At 36.0% G+C, this 21,763-nt stretch overlaps 1 protein-coding gene across 2 annotated transcripts in view; it reads left to right on the plus strand.

Moving 5' to 3' along the window:
* Nucleotides 1-21,763, plus strand: part of Tnks2 (tankyrase 2) — a 77,048-nt gene that overhangs the window by 32,222 nt on the left and 23,063 nt on the right. For both annotated transcript variants that reach the window (XM_004838503.4, XM_087184904.1), the window contains exons 8-16: nucleotides 2,846-3,032; nucleotides 4,434-4,555; nucleotides 7,140-7,231; nucleotides 7,314-7,392; nucleotides 10,343-10,514; nucleotides 13,256-13,335; nucleotides 16,871-17,016; nucleotides 17,763-17,928; nucleotides 20,586-20,805. In XM_004838503.4, coding sequence (XP_004838560.2) covers nucleotides 2,846-3,032; nucleotides 4,434-4,555; nucleotides 7,140-7,231; nucleotides 7,314-7,392; nucleotides 10,343-10,514; nucleotides 13,256-13,335; nucleotides 16,871-17,016; nucleotides 17,763-17,928; nucleotides 20,586-20,805 — 1,264 coding nt within the window. The remainder of the gene's footprint in view (nucleotides 1-2,845; nucleotides 3,033-4,433; nucleotides 4,556-7,139; nucleotides 7,232-7,313; nucleotides 7,393-10,342; nucleotides 10,515-13,255; nucleotides 13,336-16,870; nucleotides 17,017-17,762; nucleotides 17,929-20,585; nucleotides 20,806-21,763) is intronic.

Raw genomic sequence — 21,763 nt, forward strand, 5'->3', positions numbered from 1 at the left:
TGAATTCAACAACATTTAGAATATTATTGTGGATAAGAGTGAAACATCAGGTTGCACAGGAACTTAAAACTGAGTGATGTTCTGCTAAAGAATGGAAGATCTGGGAATGTAGCTCAGTGGTAGAGCACTTGCCCAGCATCACGAAACAGTAAGAGAAAGCTGACTTAGAGGTCATATTTAGAAAGGATGTTAGCTTACGTTAGGGTACAGGCAGTTGCCAGAGTAGCAATGTTCAGGAAAATCAGGAGAAGGCAAATAGCCAGGAACTTGGAATATATGGAGAGGTCCTGGGCACCACCAAGCCAACAACCCTTGCTAAAGAGTCCAGGTAGCAGAAACTGTCATCTAGCAGCAGACATTCAGTGACCATTTTTCCTGACTAGGGCACTGGGTCTAGGCATGGAAGGCACCAACACATGATTCCTGGGTCATATAATGAAATATGGTACTAGTAAACACAAGAACAACAAGTAATTCAACTTTCTTCTCATAGCCTTTATATACAAAGAAGAAAAATAGATGGATCTGGCTATAATTTGGAGAAAATTCTGTTAGGTAGATTCCTAATTAAACAGTTGTTCAGAAAGTATTGACCAAAATTTCTTTGCTTGAAAGGGATTGTTGGAACCTCTAATGGACTGCCAGAAGAGTCTGTCTTTGTTTTTATTTTGGTCATTTATTGTTGTCTTGATTAAGGGGATGTGAAAAGAATTAAAAATGTGTTATGTACATGTCCCAACTCCCCATGATGGATGTACTCTAAACATCTACTAATAAAATTTTTTTTAAGTAGAAAGGAGTCTTATAGCTTTGCAGATTACCATGAAACAAGGAAAACATAGCTAGTATTTGAGCAAGTGCACAAGAACAAGATGTGAGAATATACTTTGATGTTTGCTTCATGTTTAAAGCAATTCTAGAGTTTTTAAACTGCTCACTGTTTCACTGTAAGTATAAATTGTGATGTGACTACTTAGAAAGGTATCATAATGTAGCAGGTGCAGTGACACATGCCTGTCATCTCAGATACTTAGGAGACTGAGGCAGGAAAATCACAAGTTCCTGGCCAGCCTGGGCAACTTAGTGAGATCCTGTCTCAGAATAAAAAGGGCTGGGGCATATAGCTCAATGGTAGAGAGCCATGGGTTCAATCCCCAATACTGTGCAGGGAGAAAGAGAAATAAGTATCATAATTTTAAACTAATTATAGAAGTATAGTGTCAAGAGCAAATGTAATAATGGATACAGTATACTCTACACAAACCACATTGGGAATATTATTTGACTCGGTTTTTTTGTTTTATTGTTTTTTGTAATACTGGGCCTTGCACATGACAGACAAGCTACATCCTCAGCTCTGTAAAATGAATTTCTTAAAGTTACTTAGTTGAGGGGCACCAGGATGATAAGTCTAGGAACCTTCTCATAGAAAGATGAAGAAACTTTTAGGTGTTTAGACTGGAAAAAGAAAAACATAAGAATGATTGTCAAATACTGAATTGGAAGAGCATTGATCTCTTTTGTACCAAAGAAGACAAATGAAGCAAGTTAAAAGTGCCTGTTTTAACTTAATGTAAAGGTAAACTTCGTAATATCAAGGGTTATTTGGTAACTATAAAAGCCATGTTAGCCAAAATTGGCTCCCCGTCATTGAAAGTACTAAAAGAGTAAGTACCAGATAGGATATGTAGCTCAGTGGCAGAGCACTTACCTGCCATATGTGAGGCTCTGCATTCAGTCCTCAGTAGCACAGCTAAAAAGAGCAAGTAGCTGATTTGCCTTCAGTCGGGTATGCTATGAAAGGGATTTTGTGTTTGACAGGAAGTTGAACTAGTGTAACTTATATGGTCCATCCAACTCCAACACTTGGAAATCACTAAAAATTTTTTAAAGTTTAATAGTAACACTGTGTTAGCAAGTATATGGAGCAACTGGAACTCAAATATTGCTGGTGACATTGTAGAATGATACAGCCATTTAGAAAATGTTTTGGCAATTTCTAATAAAGTTAAATATTAGCTACGATGACATATGGTCATAAAGAAATTTAAGAATATTCATCAGAGTGAAAAACTAGAATTAGAGCTGGGGGCTATAGCTCAGTGGTAGAGTTGTTGCCTAGCATACACAAGGCCCTGGGTTTGATTCATAGGTACACACACATGCACACACACACAACTGGAAACTGCCCAGCTATCCATTAAAGGATGATTGATGGTAAATTGTGATATATCAGTGCAATGAAATGTTTCTCAATGATGAAAATGAACTGTTGCTAAAATGTAAATAAATCTCAAAAACATTGTTATGTGTGAAAGAAGTTAGGTACAAAAGTATATACAGTACTATATATCATTTTTGTGTAATTCAAGAACACATTAATATTGTTGTAAAAGTCAGAACAGGGCAGAAAATGCTTGTAAAAGGAGCATGAAGAAACATGGAGTATTGAAGGTATCTTGATTTGGTTGATAGGAATGGGCTGGGGATATAGTTCAGTGGTAGAGTGCTTGCTTGGCATGCACAAGGCCCTGGGTTTGATTGCTAGTACCACCAACAAAAAAATGAATGAATGAATGAATAAAATTTTTGGAAAAGATACAGGTTAAATATAAAGCTTTGTTCATTGTTCTTCACAATAAGAGTTAAATACACCCTTTCAGGCAGTCCTAACAATCAGCTACTGTTTTTCTATTAGGCAAAAACTACTCTTTTTCTGAAATAATTGGCTCAAGTAAACCTTGGGAACATAATCTCTTTAAACCTTGCATGGTTTTAAGTTACACAGTACTAATAATTCTAAACTTAAAAATTGAACATTGGATATATGCTTTTTCTTCCCCAGCATGGTGCCTGTGTGAATGCAATGGATTTGTGGCAATTCACTCCTCTTCATGAGGCAGCTTCTAAGAACAGAGTTGAAGTATGTTCTCTTCTCCTGAGTAATGGTGCAGATCCAACACTCCTGAATTGTCATAATAAAAGTGCTATAGACTTGGCTCCCACACCACAGTTAAAAGAAAGATTATCATGTAAGTATAAAAGTTACAAATATTCAGATAGCCTATTATGATAACAAAAAACTAAACATTTTTTTCTTTCTTACTTTTGCAAATGCTTAACGCATTCCCACTGGTGGTACATGCATGACTATTCGATCAGATGGCTTATACCATTGGTGGTGGACGTGGTCCAGTTATACAAGAGACAGTCATGCATGTACCTCTGGTGCAGAGACATACAAATTATGGCCCCCTCATGAATGTGCTAAATAATAAAATATTCTCTTTATCCATGAGTGTCTTATTATTTAGCATATTTAATAACTTGGAAGTTTCTACTTACTCTAGATGCTGTGCAAAGAAGATACATTAGCTTTTTGAAGTTGTTATTCTTTTGATATGTATTAGTCTTATTATAGATGATATGCTTTTGAAATGAAAGCTCTTGAGTTTTGAGCCTGACTTTCTGATTAATCTAGTATGAAGTTAGTGTCATTTGTAAGATTGACATCAACATCTCATAAATATAGTCTCCAGGTCTTTGTTTTTTGGGGTTTTTTGGGTTTTTTTGGTACCAGGGATCAAACTCAGGACCTTGTGTTTGCAAGACAGGCGGCAGCACTACTGAGTGGCCCTGGCCCCTTTTTTGGTTTTTTGAGACGGGGTCTTATTGTGTAGCCCAGGTGACCTCAAACTCAAGATCTTTCTGCCTGTGCCTCTTGACTGCTGCGATTATAGGCATGTATCACCATGCTCAGCTGGTCCCCACATCTGAACATTTATTCTTTGGTATCTGGGCCAACTTCTGTGGTTCTTTTGTCTGTAGCTGAAGTAGACATAGAAAAGAATAACTACCTAATTCAGATTTAGTATTGCTACATATAAATAGCTTGTGTTATGGAGTAATAAAGGATAACGAGTAGTTTCACAAGTCTGATGAATACAAGAGAAAACTTGAGAAAATGCCCTTTTTACATTGTGGGTGGCACTTGGTAGTAACGAACTTGTCTGCTCCGCAGTTACCTTATAGGTTTGAGCCAAACCATCCACTACGGCCATAATATTAGTGTAGGGATTATGGTCACCCTTTGTTTTATTTCTTTAACTGAGAAAAGTTCTGTGTTTTGGAAAATTCACAAAACACTCTGGTCTGGGTATATATTGCAGCACTCTAGACAATCTGTAAGCCATGAATGAGAGCAGACCATAAATCTGCCATAGCCAAATCTGTGTAGACTCTTGGATAAATTGAGCCTAACTGACGGGGAACTGGGTACCACTGTGACTTTTCCAGAGTTATATTTGGAGAATGTCTGCAGAGCCCCAGTCTAGTTTGAAAATAAGTTTGAGAAAAATCCTAGTTGTCTTTTACTAGGTAAAGCACCATTAATTTGATAATTCTCATTTATATTTAAATGCTTCTTCATCTAGATGAATTTAAAGGCCATTCGTTGCTTCAGGCTGCACGGGAAGCTGACGTTACACGAATCAAAAAACATCTCTCTCTGGAAATGGTGAATTTCAAGCATCCTCAAACACATGAAACAGCATTGGTAATGTTTCAAACTTAATTCTTAAAAATCTGTAATTTTTAAAAATTAGCCAGGGATTTAGCTCAGTGGCACCACACCTTGTCTCACAAGCTCAAGGTCCTGAGTTCAGTGCCTGGTACAAAAAAAAAAAAAAAAAATTTAAAGCAGTGCACATACATATAAAAAGAAAAAATTTCGAACAGTAACAAATAGTAGTACCCTCCCCCAAAAAAGGCAATTCCATTATTAATTTGAAAATATTCAGAAAAAATGTTCTTCATATACTAATATGTGTTATAATGTGTGGTATGTATCATTTGCCATTGAGAGGTTATAAAAATTATAAATGCTTATATTAGAAAATTTGGAACCCACTGAAAATAATGACAAAATAATACCACCATCCAGATAAAAACCATCTGAGCCCAGTGCAGTGGCACATGCTTGTGATCCCAGTTACCTGGGGGCTGAGAGGATGTAGAGTTCAAAGCTTGCCTGGGCAACATAGCAAGACCCATCTTCAAAAACAACCAAAACGTCTGCTGTGTTTCCTTTGAGTTTTGCAGTATTTTTTCAGAATTAGTTCAAAAATGTGAATGAAGTGTTTTAGAGGTTACTTCCCTGGTGGAGGTATAACAAAATAGATGTGAGTAGAATAGGTGTCAGGGATAAGTGACAATATAGAAATGATAATGCTGAAATCAGGGTACCTTAAAAGTAACAATTTGTAAAGAAAAACATCCTGTTTTATGAATTGCTGGATGGAACAATTCTGGTTTGGAAGCTAAAACAGAGATTCCCTGTATCTGCAGGAACTATTTTCTAATATCCCCAGTGGATATTGAAACCACAGATAGTACTGAACCCTGTGTATACTGTACTGTTTATTCTTTAACGTACTTACAATACAGTTTATAAATTAGGCACAGTAAGAAATTAGCATCAGTAGCTTAACTGTAACTCTTATCAACCTCACATACCGTATTTTATCTTTCCTTATTAAGACTTTTCATTTAAAGGAATCACTTTATACAGCTCTCTTTAATATATTAAAATTCCCAGCATCACTGCTCTTGTACTTTAAGGCCATTGTTAAGTAAAATAAGAGTTAACTTGAAAGGAGCACTGTGATACCTCAGCAGTCCATCTGATAGTAGCCGAGATGACTGCTAAGTTATATAGCCTATATACACTGGACAAAGAGATGATTCATTTCGCGAGCAGGATGGGACAAGATTTTATCACGCTTCTCAAAAACAGGCACCATTTTAAACTTACAAATTGTTTATTTCTGAAATTTTCCATATATTTTCAGACTGCAATTGACTGTAAGTAGCTGAACCCATGAAAACCAGAAGTGTAGATAAGAGGAGAGTGTTTTACTAGCTGTTGTTTTCCCATTTCCCCTGTCTTTCTATTAAACAACCTTAAAACATACTGGGAATTAATATTGAGGGTAGTTGTGGTCCAGGAGCAATTTCTTCACAGTTTCTGTAGATTGTGGCCCTGCCCTAAGATGGTACATAGGAAGAGTAGGAGTGCAGTTTGAGATGGGTGTGATAAAGAATCGTTGGAAATAAACTACTTCCATTTTCTGAGCTCTCCTGGTAGAAGTCCTGGGATTATATGCCAAAAGAACTATGTTCACCAGTTAGATTTGATTTTATTGAAGGTGAAGGAATGATTTTGGTAACTATAAGAGTATCAAAGAATGAGCATGCAGTAGTAATGAGGATCTGATAGGCATTATAATTAATAACAGGGTACAATCAGAGAACAAACTCATGTGTACTATACCTTTAGATGTATTGACCACCTTTACTTAATAATTAACCAGAACTTTAATTCCATGAATTTTCAAGTTTTAATTTTAACATATATACATTGATTTAGTCATCATTCCAACATTATTGAATGCCCATTGTCCATGAGTATGATCCTGGATGTTGAGCTTGCAAAGACATAGGCAATGACCACAAAATACTTAACTAGGCTTAACTGGCAAATTCCCACCTCTTATCTCCTTTCCTCCTTGATGCAATTTACATATAGATGCTGCAGCCAGGAAACCCAAAGTATATCATTTTCTAAAACTGAATGTGCCAGACAGGTAATCCAAGCTCTTGATTCTGCTGCAGCAAGTAGTTGACATAGATAAATACTACTCAGCTTATAAGCTAGTCCATCAGTGCTATTGACCAAGGAGAATTTAGAACAGATGAGTATTCTTCATTTAAAGAAACCCCAACCTTTGGGGTGTTTTCTTGACTTTTAAACATAATTTAAACACCATGTTATATGGAAACAGTGTTAGGAGTATTGCTCACATTAAGTTTTTCATCACATCAGTCGTGGGTTTTCAAAGATACAAGACAAAGTTTGTTCTGGATATTTAACGACAAAGGTCAATTGGCACATGAAATTTTTTTAGTCCTGGTCCAGATTTGGTAATTGATACACATCTTGTCCCAAAGAGAGTTTTATCAAAAGTTCAGTTAAGGTCAAAAATAAAACAAGTTAAATAACTTCTTGATTGGAAACACAAGTATTCTTAAAAACCAGTTATGTATCGTCCTCGATTAATGCTAGAATTTAAATTATTTAGCATTGTGCTGCTGGATCTCCATATCCCAAAAGAAAACAAATCTGTGAATTGTTGCTAAGAAAAGGAGCTAACATCAATGAAAAGACTAAAGAGTAAGTATACTTTTTAAATTAAATATTGTTGACATTTTATTCTCTGGAAAATACACTCATTGTCTGGCTTTTTCTCTTTAAGATTCTTGACTCCTCTGCACGTGGCATCTGAGAAAGCTCATAATGATGTTGTTGAAGTAGTGGTGAAACATGAAGCAAAGGTATACCGCCTTTTTGGTAATCTTTGGTAATCCAGTGAGCTCTTTTTCTATTTAGCAAATGAAACGCTTGACCCCTAAAATATTTATCATAAGTTTTAGAATAATTTCTCTCTTAATCTACGTTTAAAAGTAGTCCTGCAGGTAAAGCTCTGTTTCTAATTTTTTGGTAGAATGTTAATGTATTTATTCACATATACATTATTCCTATATGTCCTGCCTTCTCCCTTCCTTTTAACCATACACCACTGGTAAAAGTTATCCTTAAGGACAGTATACACGATAGAAAGTCCCCAGCTAGGGTCACACTGATTCTGTCCAGTTATCTTTTCAGTCAATTAACTTTTCTCACCATATCTGACTACGATAACTTCTGTTATTTACCCCAGTAGTAAGTCTTTTTTTAGCTTCTATTATTTTTGTTACTAACCCAAGGCACTTGAGTAGAAGGAAATAAATGATTTAAATAATTTGAATAGAAACATACATACACGTTAATGAATTATTGTTCTTTTAGTTGGTGTTTGTGTACAAAGCATTTTATTGAGTAATTGTGCTTCTGTCAAGACTGGAATTTTATTACACAGGAACTCTTAAAAAATGCTACGTAGGCCAGAGATTTAGCTCAGTGATGCTGACACCTGCCTCACAAGCTCAAGGTCCTGAGTTCAATCCCCAGTACCAAAAAAAAAAAACAGCAACAAAAAGGGTACGTAGTAAACATATACATAGCACCCCAGATTAGAAGAGTTACCTAAGTCAGCAGTTTTCAGTTTGTAGCCAGAGTCAATAAAATCTTTAGTAGACATTTAATATATAATAGGAAAATGGACCTGCTCCACATGAAGGCAGAATAAAAGAACACAAACCCCCTTCCCTTGACTAGCCCCTGAGGCCCTTCTCTAAACAGGTTTTGCTGTATAGTTTTGTATGTCCTTCCTTCACTCAACTAACCACGTAGAATTTTGCAGTTTCTTTTTGTGTTGCCTAATCTCTGTGTCCTAATCTCTCTTTTATTGGGGGAGTTCTTGATAATGTATAATCTTGGTCTTTCTTATTGTAAATTATTGAATAAAATAAAGTTTATTTCCACTTGACTGGTTGGCATATCTCATTTGTCTTTCTTTTCTGTAACTTTTTTTGATTGCTTCTTTCATACATGTGATATATTTAAGAATCTCTGGATGGATATTGAATTTGAGTTGTGAAACTCAATGAGACAGCCTTAACTAGGTTGACCAACCACTCATTTTTATCCAGGACTTGGGGATTTCCAGAAACAGAACTTCTAAGTGCTAAAACAAAGCAAAGCAAGTCCCTGGCAAACCAGGAAAAATTGGTCATCCCACTCTTAACACAGAGTCGTACCTAAATAAAGTTTTCAAGTGGATGCTTTTCACATTTCTGTGAGTTTGGGTATATGAATAAACAGTTTAATTGCCTTGAGAATTTTATATAGAATTTGCAGGATTTGTAAACATGAAGATTAGCTTTTTGTAGTCTAGTTAAATATTTGTTGAGAAAATGTTGCTATATTCTTCTTCAAATATTCTCTGATTCCATGAGTATAAATTGACCAGTGCCTCAAAGCACACCAGTAGGCATAAGGTTGTTTCCTGAGGAACTGAATTTCTCAGTTATATTTTGACATTATTTCTTTGATAAGGAGGTGGAAGTGAGACTGAGAGAAGTGATTTTTTTTTGTTTTGTTTTGTTTTGTTTTGTTTTGTTTTGTTTAGGTACTGGGGATCGAACTTGGGATCTTGCACTTGCCAGGCAGGCGCCAGAACCACTGAGCTAAATCCCTGGCCCAAGAAGTGATTTTTGTTTCTTGTGAAATTTTTTAAAGATAAACCAAGTTGAAAGAATTTTACATAAAATAATTATATACTCATCACCTGGATTCTATCACTTTTTACTATATTGCTTTTTTACATATTCATCTTAATTTTTGACACATCAAAATAATTTGCAGATTACTGTACACTTTGCTCACATACCTCTACCTACAGAACTAAAGTTAAGTATTTGTTTAGATATTTACATGCAACGCAACGCACAAATCTTAAATGTATGCTGAATCTTGACAAGTACACACATCAATGTAACCAGAACTCTTCTGTCAAGATAAAGAACCATCTCATGGTAGAGATAAGGCCTCATTAGGCAATCTTCATCTCTAGAGGTAATAGTTTTTATTTTTTCTGACTAGATTAGATTTGCCTTTTCTAGGCCTTCATATTCATGGACTAGTACAATATATACTTTTTTCTGTAAGGCTTTTCTATCAGTGTAATGTTTTGGAGATTCATCTACCTACCAATGGCTGTTCAGTTATATTGTTGAAGTATTCCATTGTGTGGATATAACACATATCTACACAAATTATATTTTATATAATGAGGTAGATAGAAGATTAAGCCAATAGAAATAAGTATTGTAATGCCAATTTATCTCTGGCTTTGCTCCTGACCATTGTCTACCTTGGGGTTAATCTCCACATTTCTAGACCTCAGAGATCTAAAACATACATAAATTCAACCTTGTTAGGCAGTGTCTAGCTCTAAATATGGTGAATCTGAGTACTTTAATGCTAAACACAACCTATACTCAACATCTCACATTTTTAACTCAAAACTGGGTCTTCCTTCTCTTGTCAGCCCTCATAATTGATGAATTTGTGTCTGGGTTTGAGCAACAAATATTGTTTTGGCACTGGACAATACTTCATAAAAGGATAATTGAGATTTTAAAATTAGTAATATTATGATTTACCTGATTTTGTGGTTTTAAATTGTGTACTACTGGGCTAGGGATTTAGCTCAGTGGTTCCATTGCCTGCCTCTGGAGCTCAAGGTCCCCAGTTCGATCCCCGCCCTGTACCAAGAAAAAAAAAAAAAATGTCCTTAAATTGTGACTAAAGGCTAAAATCAACTTTTTCTGCATTGTTAAGGTCAATGCTCTGGATAATCTTGGTCAGACATCTCTGCACAGAGCTGCACATTGTGGTCATCTACAAACCTGCCGCCTACTTCTGAGCTACGGGTGCGATCCTAACATCATATCCCTGCAAGGCTTTACTGCATTGCAGATGGGAAATGAAAATGTGCAGCAAGTGCTTCAAGGTATTAAATAATTCCATGACATTAATTTTTTTTTAGTTGTTAAAATTTTTTTCACCCCTTAGGTGTTATATGTAGTAGTTGGTAATGAATATTTGGTTCTTCTTAACTCACACTTGTTAACTTATTATAGTTAATGCCCAAATGTCATTAAGTAATTTGTTCTTGTTTTATTTTCCGCCCAGTCTCTCTGAGTAAATAAATGGCTGTCAAGTTTTTGTCAAGGAAGCTTTTAAGAGCCACGTAAAATAGTTCCTTATTTATTAGGCACTGGGGATTAAACCCAGTGCATGCTAAGCAAGCACTATACCGCTAAGCTACACCCAGTCCCTTTATTCAAATTTTATTTTGAGATAGGAGCTGGCTAGGTTACCCAGGCTGGCCTGGAATTTGGAATCCTACCTCACCCCCCAGCAGCTAAGGTTACAAACATGAGCCATCAATCATGGTGCGTTTAAAGAAAGGGAAATTTTTAAAGGTGAGGTTCTTTTAGTACAGCAACTCTGTTGATAATGTAATACTTTAAATACTGACCCTGCCATACATGATGGCACACGCTAGTAATCCCAGCACTTGGGAGGCTGAGGCAGGAGGATCACCACGAATTGGAGGCCAGCCTGGACTACATAATGTGAGACTCTGTCTCAAAAAACCAAAAATAAATAAATAAAATAAATAAATGCTTCTTCATTCCTCTTTAGATCCTGCATATTTAAGGCATATAGAATTTGTATAAGATAACAGTTACTGAATGTGCTTGTACTCGTTACATTTCATCTACATACTTGGCATAAGTGTTCAACCTAGAAATCTGGTCCCATAAATTCCCCCCTCCCCCATGCTGGGGATTGAACCCAGGGCCTTACGCATGATAGGCAGTGCTCAAGTGCTCTATCACTAAACTACTTCCCCGATCCTTAAAAATATTTGTCTACATCTCTGTCTTTTATTAGACTATAATAGAGTACCTTTGAGGTCTCAAAACTCAGATTAGAAAAACTATAAAGTCAAGACTTTTCTGTTCTCAGCATTCGTCCTTGATGATCTATATGCCTGAGATCTACAAAACACATTTTGAGAAAAATACTGTTTGAATAGATAAAGCAAGTTGATGTACCCTCCTAAGATCTTCCAAAACTGAATTTAACTAGAAGACTGCTGTCAAGAATACTTTATTTTTTCATACCCAACTCATATGATTAGGAGTAATAACATTAAATTGCCTACTTACCACCTAGCTGGATGTAGTGGTGAACATCTGTAATCTCCATACTTGGAAGGCTGAGGCAGGAGGATTGCTGCAAGTTCATGGCCAGCCTGAACTACATAGTGAGTTCAAGACCAGCCTGAACCATATATATAGCAAGACCCTGTTTCAAAAAAAAACAAAAAGAAAATTTTTACTGCCTTGTCAGTTTTACACTAAGTGGTTATATATAGCTTCACTTTCCAGCTAGTTTCTTGAAATAAATTACTGAAGTGAAATTGAAGGGTAGCATATAATTGGTTGAAGGGTAGCATATAATTGTCAGTTTTTCGTCTGGAAGATTCATATATACTATTTTTCACTCCTATTAAGATTATAAGGACCTATTTTTCTTGTCAGCACTAGGTATGATTGTTAATATTTTCCATAGGTGAATGTGCATTTTGTGAATTAACAGAATAGGTGGGTTTTTTAGTGCAAACTGTAGAAGTTTCATGAGTATAAATCCCTAAATCCTCTTTGTGTACTAGTGGGTAAAAAACTGGTTTTTGCCATTTCTCATTATGAGTAAGTTTGAACATAATTTTATGTTAATTGGCCATTTTAACTTTTTTGTATATGAAGTACTTTTTGATGTCCATGTGTCTGATGAGTCTTCCCAAGTATGTTTCTCATAAGAACACCTTATATTAGCATTGCATTTTAAAGTACTGTATTATAAATGGAAAGTACAATGTCTTAAATAAAACTTTTTAAAATTGGCAAAAAAGAATGCTTTATATGTCATGTTATAATGTAGTCTTTTAAATGCATGATGCAATGTGGTTTTTCCCATTGTTCTCTGCCTTATAATTTAATGCTATGTTAATGCTGGACAGATTTAGGAGCGAGGGGATGTACTGCTCTAAGAACCTTTTCTGTTCCAAGATATAAAAACATTTATTTGTCTTTCTGGTTATTTTAAGGTGTAATTAATCTATCTGGAGCTTATTTGGTTCTAAAATATAAAGTAGATGTACTCTTTTCTGAAGTTCTGAGTGAGATATAAAGCAGAATTTCAAACCTGGAAATGTTTGATTCTTCTAGTCCAACTTTGCTCTTTGAGCTGAAAAAAATCTGAGACTCAGGAAGTTAAAACTATTTGCCTCTGTTTAGATTAAATGATTTACCCTAGTTAATGGCAGAACCATAGTTTGACTTCTGGCTTTTGCTCTGTTAATTTAGTATTTTTCCAGAATTCCACATGACATAATTATTAAGCAGGTTACCTTTCATTATCTGTTTTATGTTCCTTTATACTGCTTAAATTACATTTTATAATTATATGCACTTAAATACTTTGTTTATATGTATTATGTTTCAAAAAGAGCTTTAAGGGTCTTAATATTTTTTCCCCACTACCACAGAGATATCCTAGACCTATATAATATAGCAAACTGTAAAAGAACTTTACTTTTCGATAAAATCCCCCCCTGAAAGCTTGGGGTCCTGTTTTGTAAATATAAGTTAATCACTCTGTCCCTCTTTCTCTTTTTAGAGGGTATCCCATTAGGTAATTCAGAAGCAGACAGACAGTTACTGGAAGCTGCAAAGGCTGGAGATGTAGAAACTGTAAAAGTAAGATATGATCTCATATTTTTGTTACCTTTGGGGGGTTTTTTTGTTTGTCTTTTTTTTTTTAGTATCGGGGATCGAACTCTGGACCTTGTGCTTTCGAGGTAGGCGGTGCCACAATTTAGCTAAATCCCCAGCCCTGTTACCTTTGGATTTTTATTTTTACTTTAATGAATCTCCACTGTTAAAATGAAGAGTTTGGTTTATTTAGATGTGCTTTACCTTTTTTTTTTTTTTTTTTTTGTACCGGGTATCGAACTCAAGTCCTTCCGCTTTCGAGGCAGGTGGCAGAACCATTGAGCTAAATCCCCGGCCTTAGATGTGCCTTACTTTAAGAGGACAAAAATAGCTAATTCCCTACAAATATGAAACACTGAGTAATGAAAGAAAAAGACTCTACTTTAACATAAACCTTAGTAAATACCACATTCACAAATTTAAGTAAACTTCATATAATACAAAATGGGTTTTGCTTAAAGAACCTATTCATCTCTTTGAAAGAATAAGGTATATCAAATTACTGTCCACTTTCGTTAACCTATGACATGTAAAACAAGGAAAACTTTGTCATTTCTTTGCACAGATTTCTACTATTTTCTTCTCCAACCAGCCTCAGCCAATATTTATACAGTAATAATGTGTTGCCACTTTGCAGAGCTATTGTTGCCTACTAATCTTCAATTCATGTAGACTGAGGGTTTTTTTCACGGAACAGTCAATTTCAGATCATGTCTGCTTCATTTCCTACAGCAGATAACCTTTCCTCAGATTCTGTTTCTGTTTTTACCTTACAAATATATGTAATGTTTTAACTGCCTATACCAGGTATTTGTTCTCTATAGAAAGTATATATCTAGGTAGATAACTCAAAAAGGCTAATATTTTGAAAGAACTAGATTATTTTTCATTTCAGCTCATGTAAATTAGAATTAACTCACCATTTGTCATGAATTAAATACTTCTTCAGTAATGTAATAATGTTTTCATTTTCAAAGCTAGTAGGTAAGAAAAGCTTTGTATGTTTTCCCCCTTAGAGACTTTTCAAAACTATGATGGTTCTGGGCAAGGGATTTAGCTCAGTGGTTTTGCCGCCTGCTGTGCAAGTGCAAGGACCCGAGTTTGATCCCCGGTACCAAAACAAAAAAAACTATGATGGTTCTGAGGTGGCACTAATGAATGATAAGTTTTATTTTAAAAATTAAAATTGTTTATTTAAGTTGTGACAGAAGTAACTATTTGAAATAATTTCACTGTATTTCCATGGGATATTCTCAATCCTAAACAGACCCATCACACAGTCACTAATTATAGATTCTCTGAAAATGAAATATGAGTGTTGATCTCTTTGCAGAGCTCAGAGAAAATTTATTCGCTGATCTTTTAAATGAAGAGCCTCTGGGAATTGATCTTTTAAAATGCATATAATCCTTTCCTATTGCTGTATTTGTATAAGTAGTATAAACATCTCAAATAATTTGTTTTTTTGTTGATTTTTCTTAAAGTGGTAATTTGAAGAACATAAAATTATACTTAAGTATATATATTAAAGACTAAACTTTGTTTTCAGGAAGATCAAAGTGACCTAGATGAAGAAGACATGAGATTGAGGCAGGAATTAGACTTAGAAAACAAAATAATGCCATTAGATTAAAGAAGACCATCTCTCCCTGATAGGTACTGAACTTTCTTCCCTCCCTCTGATTTTAAAATCACTTGTTGAAAATTTATCTTCATCAGCCTTTTACACCTTTCCTATCTTTAGACAGATGGCTTTGTATGGATCCTAGGACAAGAACATCTGTATTTTACCCAATGACCATTTAATTGTGTGCTGTTATGTCTGTTTAGTGGTAATCCATCAGACTGAAACTTTTATTGAACCCCTACTATTACAAAACTTGTTAAACTAGTAGTAGAATAGCCTGTGATAACTACCAAAACTAGCAGTACCTGGTACACATACTAAAAATATTTATTCCTGCTGGGCATTGTGGTACACACCTATAATCCTAACACTTGGAAGCCTGAGGCAAGAGGATTGCCATGAGTTCCATAGTAAGTTCAAGGCCAGCCTGAACTAACAACAAGACCTTGTCTCAAAACAACAAAAAAATTTATTCCTAAGGTCCAGTTTCAGACCCACCAAAAAACACCATGTCTTGAACAGGACCTTGAATCTCTATATCTAACAAGTTCTTGTTTAGGAAGCACAGAAGAGTTTGGCCGGTCTAGTGATTTAAACCTGTTGACCTAAGCCCACTAGTATTAGCTGTTTCCTTGGATTTATTGAGTTTTGGTTATCTCTGCTTTTTTTTTTTTTTTTTTTCCTGGTACAAGGAATTGAATTTGGGGCCTCACGCTTGCCAGGAAGGCACTGCACTGCTAAGAAAAGAAGAGTTTTTACTAACACTGAGATTCTTTTGACTTTTTTTTTTTTCTTTCTTTCTGAGACAGGGTCTCGCTAGGTAGTCCAGACTGGCCTCAAACTCAAAGCATTTCTCCTGCCTCAGCCTCCTCTGAGTGCTGGGATTACAGGCATGTGCCACCACACCCAGCCTCTTTTCAGGCTTTCAGCATTGTGATTTATTATCTGTGTTGCTTTCCTTTCCCCAAACTTTCCTGTTTTTCATGTAAAATATTCTTAAGTATCTTGAGTGTTACTTTTGAAGTTAGTATTTCTCAACTAAGCTTCTTCATCTGAACCAAAGAACACAGAAAATTATTTGAATGCCCATTTTCTTTATCCTCTGAAGGACAGTTTACAACCTGTAACATTCTGTTGGCTAATGTTAGCTGGTTTATAACCAGTTAGCATTCTATGTATAGCATTTTGTATAATATGGTATGATTCATTCTCTGTAAGTCCTTGACCACCAGCATCAGCATCACCTAGAAACTTGCTAGAAATGCAGATTTCAAGTCTCACTCCAAGCACAGTAAATTTAGAGTCTAGAGGTGGAATCCCAATGCACATGAAAGTTTGAGAACCATTGGTCTACAGCAGTTCTTCTCAAACTTTAATGTACTTACAGATCACCTAGGGAATCTTGTTAAAATGCAATTTCTGATTCAGTAAGTAGGGGTTTCAGGTTCTGAATTTTTAACAACCCCCTTGGTGATCCTGGTACTTCTGTGGTCCAGCATACCTCTACCTGTATTTGCCATACAATGATTTTAGTAATTGATATTAAGTTATCTTTTATGTTGTAATAGTAGTACTGATAAAATTTACCTCCTAGCTTTATAGAAAAAGTAGAAGATACAAGTATAGATGAAAGGACCACATGGGTTCTCAGTAAATAGCAAGGTGAAATAATAAATATTTTTTGAGGGCTGAAGATTTAGCTCAGTGGTTCCACCACCTGCCTCACAAGCACAAGGTCCCAAGTTCAATCCCTGGTACCAAAAAAATATTTTTTTTTTTGAGTATGCAGATTGAATGAGACAAAATAAATCAGACAAGTGAGTTTTCTACTATGTAAGTTGAAATAAGAAATGAGAATATGTAGTATCACGTGTATACTGTATTGATCTACAGAAACTGTGTACTGTTCAGAGTGTCAACTGCAGAGACATTGAAGGGCGTCAGTCTACACCACTTCATTTTGCAGCTGGGTATAACAGGGTGTCTGTGGTAGAATATCTGCTACAGCATGGAGCTGATGTTCATGCTAAAGATAAAGGGTGAGTACTAACAATTGTCAGGCTTCTCATTACCTTTGTCCAGCCTTTTTATGAAACTATTTTTATTTTTCAGGAGATAGTCTGTTTCCTAAAATTGCTATAACTATAGCTCCTAAAATTTCATTTAAGATTTTATGATGGGGGGTGGGGTATAGCACAGTGGTAGAGTATGTACTTGCCTAGCATGGAGAAGGCCCTGAGTTCAATCTCTGGTATCACAAAAAGAAAAAAATTTATAATGGCTAGCATTTATGGACAGACTTGACCTGCATAATGCCTTATAAGTTTATGATGGCCAAGCAAACCATGGTGGGGCATGCCTGTAATCCCAGTGCTTGGGAAGCTAAGTAAAGCAGGAGGATCTCTGTCTGTGAGTTCAAGGCCAGCTTGGATTACATAGTGAGTTCAAGGCGAGCTGAACTATATAGTGAAACCCTTTCTGAAAAAAGAAAAATTGGAGATGGCCAAGGAGATTACCACATTTTTGTGATACTAATTTCTTTTTTTGTGTGATACTGATTTCTAATGTGAATTTTTCAATGTTTTTTATTAAAGATATTTGAATTTTACCAGTTTAAATTTTTTTCCCTTCTCCCCAAAAAAGAATTCTGTTTTCAGTACATTTAGATTCTACAAAGTACAATCAGTATAATCTCTCATACAATTCAAGAAATATCTTTATTAGTTATATGCCATTATTGAAATTATATTCTCTGGCATTATTGTTCATTTAACTTTTCTTTCAGAGGCCTTGTACCTTTGCACAATGCGTGTTCTTATGGACATTATGAAGTTGCAGAACTTCTTGTTAAGCATGGAGCAGTAGTGAATGTAGCTGATTTATGGAAATTTACACCTTTACATGAAGCTGCAGCAAAAGGAAAATATGAAATTTGCAAACTTCTGCTCCAGGTATATTTAAGTACTTTTTAAAATATGTTAACTTTTCAAATAACTCTAATATAAACTTGAACTAGTAAAAGAGTAGGAAACAGAGGTACCTAATTCTATAACTAGATTTCAGAAAAAGATGTCATTACTTTTTATATTTTAATGTACAAGTGTATTTATCACACATAGATTTATTTTTGTATAGTCAACTATCATGTAGTTTTCTGATTATTATCTATATTTTTCTTGTTTAGTAATTTAACCTTAAAGCACTTGATTTATTATGTAGTATATTAGCCCAGTTTATTTGGCATTTTATTTAGCATAAAATTGGTGGTACTGGTCGGCCCCCTCTACTGCTGCCCCTGCCCCCACCGACTCCTCCGACACCACTGCTTTGGCCTCCTCCACCACCGCCCCCACCGGCACCTCCATCACTGCCTCTGAGGGGCCCTCTGTCTCCTTTGCATAATCTAGGCCCTCAGCCTCCTCAGAGAAAAAGCCGTAGAGAGTTTATCTCGTGGGCCTGGGGTGCAGCTCATCGCTGTCATCGTGGAGCAGCTCAAGAGCCAGGGCCTGTTTGACAGCTTCCGCTGGGACTGCCTGGCAGATGTAGACACCAAGAAAAGCATTGACAGAGCTTTCCACCTTTCCTAGTACTGGATGTTCTCAGCTTCCCATCAGAAGTTCTCCACTCATGCAATAAATCCAGCTTACCAAAACGTGAGGCAGAAAGTGGATAATTTTGTGTCGACACATCTGGACAAGCAGGAATGGAATCCTACAATGAACAAGAACCAATTGCGAAATGGTCTGAGACAGAATGTGGTTCAGTCAGGGATGTTGGAAGCAGGAGTGGACAGGATTGTATCTCAGGTGGTGGATCCAAAACTAAACCACATCTTTAGGCCACACTTAGAAGGAGCAATTCATGAGTTCCTGGCAGCCAAGAAAAAAGAAGCTGTGTGGGCACCGCCTCTGGAGCCTGAAAGCCAGGACCCTCCAGCTCTGTCCCAAGATACCTCCTAAGGCCTGAAACCTTTTGAAAGCTCCGTTTAATTAATGGCGAAGAAATGGATTCCTGTTATTTAAGAGTACTACTTCAGTCGGCCAGGGTCACCACTGATTTCAAGATCTCTGCTTTGACCATGGTGCGGTGTCCAAATTGAACAAGCATCAAGTCTGGCAGTGAGAAGGTTGTTCATGTGCACCTGCTTTGTGCCGCCACCTGACCAGCCTGTCCAATGGTGTTACATTCAGTAGACACTACAGAATTATAAACACTACAGCAACCTAATGTGGTCCTGAAATGAACTTTTATACTTGAACATGGAGACTACACATGGGCTTTAGAGTTTGCACTCTCAGATAAGCAGAAACTGTAATGAAAGAACATAGTCAGTCCCAAAGGTAACTTCAAAGAATAACAGTATATTTAGGTGAGAGTAGGTATTTGACAGTGCTTACTTGGTAATTGTGTCTCAGAGTTAAAAATTAGAATGTACAAGCTGATAACATTGATAGCCTTAAAGTTGTTATGACCTTCTTGTATATGACTCTTCTAGCCAGTTTCCTTTCCCTTATCGGGTGACAAAACATACAGCCATGGAGTGATGAGGAAGCCAGACATTAGATATAAAGAAAACCACTTTCAGGCTCTTTGTCCAGGCATCTTTCTGTCCTGCAAGGGCCTAGTGAGTCTTAGAAGTTTTTGTTCTCACGGTTGAATATTTAGAAAAGTGAATGATCGATAAATAGTGTTTTATAATAAAATCATTTGATACTCCTAAAAAAAAAAATTGGTGGTACTGGTTTAATACAGATATTAATAGGTCTTTTACAGTGAAAATGAAAGGATAGATTTATGCCTTATTTCATTATGAAAAGTAAAAATCAAGCACTGCATGATTACATTTCAGTCAGCAATGGACTACATCAGTGGTGGCAAACCTATGTTACGTGTGTCATTGTGTTTTTCTTTCTAAACTAAAACCTCAGTATTCAGGTTTAATTGCAGCGTTAGCTTTGCAATATGTACCCACACAGTGGAGCTTCAGTTTGGGCACTCAGTCTCTAAAAGGTTGGCCATCATGTATATGACAGTAGCTCCATAAATTATATTGTAGCTGAAAATTGTTTTACTATATTTTTTCTATATTTAGATACACAAATACTTACCGTTGTGTTACAGTTTATATGGTATTTAGTACAATAATGTAGTGTACAGGTTTAATGCTTAGGAGCAGTGAGCTATAATCATATAGCCTGGAGTAAACTGTACCATCTAGGTTTCTGTAATAAGTACACTACTATAGTGTCACAACAGTGAAATTGCCTAAGGATGTCTTTCTCAGGATATATCCTTGTCATTAGATGAAGTATAACTAGAATGTACATGAAAGTTACTTTTTAATGAACTGCTGCTTTATTTTGAGTATACTTTTAACATTTTGATTACATTAGTGAATTTTAAACCCCAATAATACTTAATTGCCTCTATAATCATTTTATTGTAATTTTCTGTCTAGGTTAAACATTAATAACAACCATATAAACCTTTAACATAGAATCTTAATATTAAATATTTTCTGGATTGGGAGAGTATGGTTAAATTGACTGTATTCATTGACAAAGGGTACAACTTAGCCAGTTCTTCCTCTTTTTTTTTCCACGCCTAGCATGGTGCAGACCCTACAAAGAAAAATAGAGATGGGAACACTCCTTTGGATCTTGTTAAAGATGGAGATACGGATATTCAAGATCTACTTAGAGGAGATGCAGCTTTGTTAGACGCTGCCAAAAAGGGTTGTTTAGCCAGAGTGAAGAAATTGTCTTCACCTGATAATGTAAATTGCCGTGATACTCAAGGCAGACATTCTACACCTTTACATTTAGCCGGTAAGTGAATGAAGTTTTACAGATTTAGGCTGGTGACATCTAAGATTTATTTTACTTGAGTAAAGTGCTTCCTGTAACTAAATTGGAAACATTCAAAGTAAAATATCTTCTATTGGGCTGGGGATTTAGCTTAGTGGCACCGCAGCTACCTCACAAGCGCAAGGTCCTGAGTTCAATCCCCGGTACCAAAAAATACCTTCTATTGGCACCATTGTATTCTTCAGTGTATTTGTATGGGGTAACCATACTTCAAGCTGTTACTTATGTTGTAATTCATGTTAGTACTAGCGTGGCATGTTACATTCAGTAAGAAAAATTGAAACAGGCTGTGCCAGTCACCATATGATTTGGGATCTTTTATTCCAGCTCACTATATGGCTTGAATCATCTTTGGTGGGTGAGTTTTGAAAAATGTGCCTGCTGCACCCAGCCTTCCTCATGGGAAACTCAAGCCTTACATGCTTCTTAACGATAGCTGCTAGGTACAGGCAGCCAAGTCTTCTTAAAGACTTTCAGAAGTTACATAAACCTCTTGCTAAATTTATTTGTTGTTTTACTTTGCAAGAACTGCCATAACCAAAGACTAACTGGCTTAAACAACAGAAATTTGTTTTCTCACAGATCTAGGGGCAATAGAAGTCTGATTGATTGAAGCATCAGCAGGTCTTTGTTCAGTTTATATTAGCACCTATTCTAATGGCTTTATTTTAACTTAATTGCCTTTCTAAAGGCCCTATCTCCAAATACATTCACAGTTTAAGATACTGGAGTTCGAGGTATAAGTTCATAAGAACTTGAAGGAACGTGGTTCAGTCCATAACATTTGTTCTAAGTTTCCAGTCAAAATTGGCACAGGTTGCAGTTACTTTTAATGTGGGTATACAACAGTGTGGTTTCAGTATAGCCTTTTTAGCTGCATTGTGGATGTCATGGTATTATATAGTAGGCACAGTTGATT

Source organism: Heterocephalus glaber, unplaced genomic scaffold (genome assembly GCF_053883595.1).
Source record: "Heterocephalus glaber isolate CG9 unplaced genomic scaffold, H.glaber_assembly_v1.0 deba00001497, whole genome shotgun sequence".
Taxonomy (NCBI): Eukaryota; Metazoa; Chordata; class Mammalia; order Rodentia; family Bathyergidae; genus Heterocephalus; species Heterocephalus glaber.